The sequence below is a fragment of the Rhinolophus ferrumequinum genome, chromosome 2, assembly GCF_004115265.2.
Source record: "Rhinolophus ferrumequinum isolate MPI-CBG mRhiFer1 chromosome 2, mRhiFer1_v1.p, whole genome shotgun sequence".
In the NCBI taxonomy this organism is placed as follows: domain Eukaryota; kingdom Metazoa; phylum Chordata; class Mammalia; order Chiroptera; family Rhinolophidae; genus Rhinolophus; species Rhinolophus ferrumequinum.
The window spans coordinates 26,168,278-26,174,600 of record NC_046285.1 but is presented as its reverse complement, the minus strand read 5'-3'; the positions used below and the strand labels follow the sequence as shown (position 1 = coordinate 26,174,600).

At 33.0% G+C, this 6,323-nt stretch overlaps 1 protein-coding gene across 1 annotated transcript; it reads right to left on the bottom strand.

Moving 5' to 3' along the window:
- Nucleotides 1-2,336: 2,336 nt before the first annotated feature.
- LOC117014513 (cytochrome c oxidase subunit 6A1, mitochondrial-like) lies at nucleotides 2,337-2,663 on the bottom strand. The gene has a single exon (XM_033092503.1). The coding sequence runs from the start codon at nucleotides 2,661-2,663 to the stop codon at nucleotides 2,337-2,339; it is 327 nt and encodes a 108-aa protein (XP_032948394.1).
- Between the last annotated feature and the right edge of the window lie 3,660 nt (nucleotides 2,664-6,323).

Sequence of the window (6,323 nt, the reverse complement as noted above, 5' to 3'; positions counted from 1 at the left end):
AAAATAGAATGCAACGTGTAATTTCAATGTAAACCTGGAATAAACCTTATATATGCATTTCCTTTCCAAGTAATTTATTTACTGATATTCCAAAGACAAAACTGTACATGATATATTCAATATTTTATTTCGAAATTTGTATAGAGTAATCCTCTGGAGGTGACAAGGAAACTTATTAACTTGTGTTATATTTTATCTTGTAGTTTATAATTTTGAATTAATTTGATTTGTATGCTGAAATTTAAATGACAAATTATCAGAGAATGTGTTATATATATGTATGTAGATATATCTACATATATACCTATATATATATATGGTCATTATTGAGAAATAGTTCATTTTGTTTGATTATTTCCAAACACAAACCTTAATATTTTTGGAAAATGTCATTTAGAAATGCAAGGCATTTTTTCTTTAAGTTGCTAATACACTTTTATTGGTGGCCTTATATATTTTGGGAGTTGATATTATAGATATGACTAATTAATGAAAATTTTTTCTTCATAACACTTGCACCATATATTCATTTGTTTCACTTTTATCAAGTTTTCCTCATTCAAAGTTCACTTTATACCAAGTTTGTACTCTATAGACATAAGATTAGGGAAGTTTGTAATTTGATGGTATTGCTTGCTTGCTAAATTTGCTGCATGATTGTTTTGCACAGGAAATTGTGTGTGTTGATACCTTGATTAGGTTCACATTGTTGGTCTAAGTTCTGAAAATTTATCATTGAAAAAGTAAATTTACATTTAAATGTACTTCTGGTACAGCTACAATGTACATTCCAATTTAGTCCTGTCAACAGAAATTAAGCTTATATATACAAAAGTCCAATCTGATGGAGTGACAATCAGGTATGATGTATATGACTTTGAATTTGATGTTAGTTAATGCTTTCTGAATTGGCAGATAATTATAAGTTATAGACTGAAGGCTGAGGCATTTTAATGCTGTTATGTAAAAGTTCTAAATTGAGTTTCCCAAGTTTGTGATGAAAAGCTGCATTTGATTACTTTGTAAATAAAGTAAAGGGGTTGAAGAAAGAAAAAGAAAATGATTGGGAATGAAGAGAGGGGTGATGAATAAGCGTGACTGAATTACACGATTGTAGATTCTCAATAAGTGGTATATTTTCTGTTTGTAAAAAATTATAAATTATTTTAAAATGTATACTCTTTTTGGATTTCCTATATCACCAAACCTTTCAGGGAGGGAAAGGCCTAAAATTGTTATTTGTAAAATTAATGAAAACTTATAAGAAATGTATTTGACAGTGTACTCTTGTCTATACTTTGCACACAAGAACAGATGACAAAACTGAATAACCCGTATAATTAGATAAAAACCTTTTCTAAAAACTTAGTCAAAAGAAGGTCATTAGAGTGACGGACCATTTGACAGGAGTGGTTTTGTTAAAATTTTAGCCAATAGATCTACTTCTACTTAAGGTAAAAAGAAGACAAGTATCGAGAGCAACAACATGTCGAAAAAATTTACTGAAAAAATGTTTGAAATTTGGGCTAAATTCATAATATATTTCAGAAACTGTGCCTTTCTTTAATCCCATTGCCATGCTTAGATTTCATGTAAGTTTGTCAGTTACCATTGATTTTGTTTACTGAATCAAATACCTATGTTCTAGTGATTTAAAATTTGTTAGAGGTATAAGAGTAGCTTGGGAAGGACCAATAAATGTGGCGGAGCTAATGAAAGCATTCAGGCTTATAATAATTCTTTTGGTATGATAATTATGGTTATCCAACTCACAGTTATGGGACTTAGTTAGAGGAAGCACTTCGATGTTAAATTAGACCAGTGAATTAAAGAGGGAAATATATAATGCCAAGAGATAATGAAAGGATTTGTGAATTATTCTTAGGTCTTAACTCTGTATAGGGCTCTATATAGAATCATCTATGTAATATGTGGACAATATTTGGAAACCAAACTTCAATCTTGTCTTAAAAATTATATACAGTGATGGAGTAGGCAAATCACATATGATGACTGTGATGCAGATTCTGCCTCTAACCTCAGCACTCAGCACACAATTCATTTTGCTGTTTGGTTATAAGAATTTTTCAGTGTTCACAGTATTTTATTTTATTTTATTTTGTTTTATTTTATTTTTTCATGACCTATCTAAGTTATTTATTTAAGCCACCTCCTGTCATAAACAAAGGGATAGAAGATCAGAATACTGGTCCTTATTTGATTCAAGGAAAGAAGATCAGCTTAAGGTCCCTTCCACTTGTCTGGTCCGTGTGCAGAGTATTGATCCAAACCAGTGCTGTGGTCCCCAATCCAATGGGTAGTGATCCAGGTTCTCTTTATTCATCTTCATAGCCAGTTGGAAGCAAATTCACAAGAGCATTATGAAATAAAGTATGGTTGCTGTCTCTCCAGGGGAAGGGTTTGGACCTGATGCAGATATGGAGGTAGGCAATGAAATGGGTTCTTTGCTTTCTGTGGTATGACTTCAGGAAGACATTCAGCACGCTCACTTTCAACCCAGAGTGTACAATAAAGTAGTTGAGGGCCTTCCACATGCTAGCTGAGCCCTCCTCATTGTGGGCACCACTCAACATAGACCGAGTCAGCTGTGACCGGAACTGACCTAATAACCCAGAAATCTGGTGTTCAGCTGTCATGGCCATTTTTCACCATTACTGCAACAGCTCGGGAAGGGGAAGTCTTCAGTTATTTCAGTTGACTACTTTTGTTACCTTTGTGATTCTCGTTCTCTTTGAAAATTTTCCTCATTAAAAGTTTTGGTGTTCCTATATTTACTGCAGGACTATGCACAATAGCCAAGATAAGAAATGAACCGAAATGCCCATCAGTAGACGATTAGATAAAGACATTGTGGTACATTTATACAGTGGAGTATTACTCTGCCATAAGAAAGAATGAAATCTTACCATTTGCAACAACATGGATGGGCCTACAGGAAATTATGCTAATTGAAATAAGTCAGTCTGAGTTCAAAATACCATATCAAATATCTGAGATCAAATATCATATGATCTCACTTATGTACAATATAAAGAATGGAATAAATGAGCAATCAAAACAGAAATAAATTCAGATACAGAGAACAAACCGATGCTTGTTAGATGGGAGGAGAGATAGGGAGAAGGTAAAGGGATTAGAAAATACAAATTGGTAGTCACAAAATAGTCACAGGGCTGTGAAGTAGTGTATGAGGAATATAGTCAGTAATGTTGTGGAGATTATGCAAGGTGTCAAATAGGTACTGGACTTACGGGGGGATGACTTCATAAATTATATAAATGCCTAAACACTGTGCTGTACACCAAAAACTAATATAAAACAATTTGAATGTCAACTATAATTATATATATATATATGTGTGTGTGTGTGTGTGTATATATATATATACACACACACACACCACTCACACACACACACACATAGTCACAGGATGTAAAGTACAGCATACGTAATATAGTGAAAGGTATTTTTATAGCTATGCACAATGTCAGAGGGGTAGCAGACTTGGGGAGGTTATCACTTTGTAAGGGGTGTAAATGTCTCATCATTATGTTGTTTGTACACCAGAAACAAAAAAGAAAAAAAAGCTTTGGTGTCACTTTCTTTGTACATGTAATAATTAAAGTTTCTTGGGGGTGATAATTGTTAGTAAAGTTACATAGATTTCAAGTGTACAATTCTGTAATACATCACCTATATGTATCACATTGTATATTCACCACCCAGAGTCAGTTCTCTTTCCATCACCCTATATTTGATCCCTTTGACCCTCATCTACCACCCACCTCCCCAGTTACCCTCTGATAACCACTATGCTATTGTCTGTGTCTATGAGTGTTTGTTTCTTCATTTGTTTGTCTTGCTCTTTTCTTGTTTTCAGTTTTATATCCCATATATCAGTGAAATCATATGGTTCTCAACTTTTTTTGTGTGACTTATTTTGCTCAACATGATAATCTCAAGTTCCATCATGTTGTCGTTATTATTTCATCTTTTTGTAGGTATTATTTCATCTTTTCTTATGGAAGAATAGTAATCCATTGTGTATATATACCACAACTTCTTTACCCAATTATCTATCGAAGGACACTTTGGTTGTTTCCATGTGTTGGCCACCGTAAATAGAGCTGCAATGAGTATTAAAGCACATATATCTTTATGGAATAATGTTTTCAGATTTTGGGGATAGATACCTAGGAGAGGGATTGCTGGGTCATATGGTAATTCTATTCTTAATTTTTTAAGAAATCTCCACACTGCCTTCCATAGCAGCTATACCAATCTGCATTCCCACCAACAGTGTATGAAGGTTCCTCTTTCTCCACAGCCTCTCCAACACTTGTTATTATTTGTCTTGTTGATGATAGCCATTTTAACTGGTGTGAGGTGATATCTCATGGTAGTTTCTATTTGCATTTCTATGATGATTAGTGATGTTGAGCATTTTTTTCATATGTCTATTGGCCATTTGTATGTCTTTGGAGAAATGTCTATTCAGGTCCTTTGCATATTTTTTAATTGGATTATTTGTTTTTTTGTTGTTGTTGAATTGTATGAGTCCCTTATATATTTTGGGTATTATTCCCTTATTGGAGATGTTGTTTGCAAAAATCTTCACCCATTCAGTTGGTTGCCTCTTTATTTTGTTGATGATTTCTTTTGCTGTGCAGAAGCTTTTTAATTTGATATAGTCCCATTTACTTATTTTATCCTTTACTTTCATTGCTTTTCATGTCAAATTCATAAAATGCTCTTTGAAGCCAAGCTCCATAAGTTTAGTACCTATGTTTTCTTCTATGCATTTTATTGTTTCAGGTCTTATGTTTAGGTCTTTGATCCATTTTGAGTTAATTTTGGTACATGGTGACAGATAGCAATCTACTTTTATTCTTTTGCAGTAGGCTTTCCAATTTTCCCAGCACCATTTATTGAAGAGGCTGTCTTTTCTCCATTGTACGTTTTTGGCTTCTTTGTCGAAAATTATCTGTCCATATTAATGTGGGTTTATTTCTGAGTCCTCAATTCTAATCCATTGTTCTGTGGGTCTGTTTTTCTGCCACTAACATACTGTTTTGATTATTGTTGCCTCTGTAGTACAGCTACAGTCAAGGAATGTGATACTTCCAGCATTGTTCTTTTTTCTTAGGATTGTTTGGCTATTCAGGGTCTTTTGTGCTTCCATGCAAATGGGACAATTTTTTGTTCTATTTCTTTAAAAAATGCCATTGGGATTTTGATTAGAAACAATAAACGAGTACAGTAAAGTTGTTGGCTACAAAAATCAATGTACAAAAGTCCATTGCTTTCCTACATACTAACAATGAAATCTCAGAAAAAGAAATTTTAAAAAATTCCTTTTGCAATTGCAAGAAAAATAATAAAATACCTAGGAATAAACTTAGCCACGGAGGTGAAAACTTATATACTAAAAGCTATAAAACATTTTTAAAAGAATTTGAAGAAGACACAAAGAAATGGAAAAGCATTTTGTGTTCATGGATTGGAAGAATCAACATAGTTAAAATAACCATATTACCCAAAGCACTATATAGATTTAATGCAATCCCCAGCAATACTTTTAAAAAATATATAATTATGTGTCCAGGTAAGATTCTTTTCCCTTACATCCTACTTTTCAAATTTGGAGAGAAAACTTGTTTCAACCCATATATATTTTTAATCAAACTACAAATTAAAATTAAAGACAATAAAGACATATTTAAAGATAGAAAGATGTAAAATATACATAAATGCAAATATTTTTTTCAAGTTGATGAAAACATATCCTTAAAATTGAGAAAATAAAATGGAAGAAGATTGTAATTAGTTCAGAAAATGAAGACTCCAACCCTGGAGAACTGTCAAGGTAAGTTCTTTGGAGAGACAATGCAGGGAGGCTGGAACCATGCTGTCCATAGTGATCAGCAGAATAGAGATGTTGGAGGTGGTCCTCTGGCACGAAGGGGTGCTCCTAGATAACACAGATGATTCAGTAATGATGACATTTGAAAGCATATTAATAGCAAATAGTGGGGTGGGGGGAATTTCAGATTTTTGATGTTAGAAAACTGTAATTTGAGTGTTATAAAAATAAGTGTTCATTTCTAAGCAAAACTGAAAGGATGATATCAAAAGGCAGATCAATAAGATAGACAGTAATAATGAAATATAGAAGTGAAATCCATCGTGTGAATAAAGTGCACAATGGAGGCTGAATTAAGCCAGAAATTTAAAACCATCCTAGAATAAACAGATAAAACATGGAGATGAAAATAGGCAGAATATGATGTGGATGAAAGATA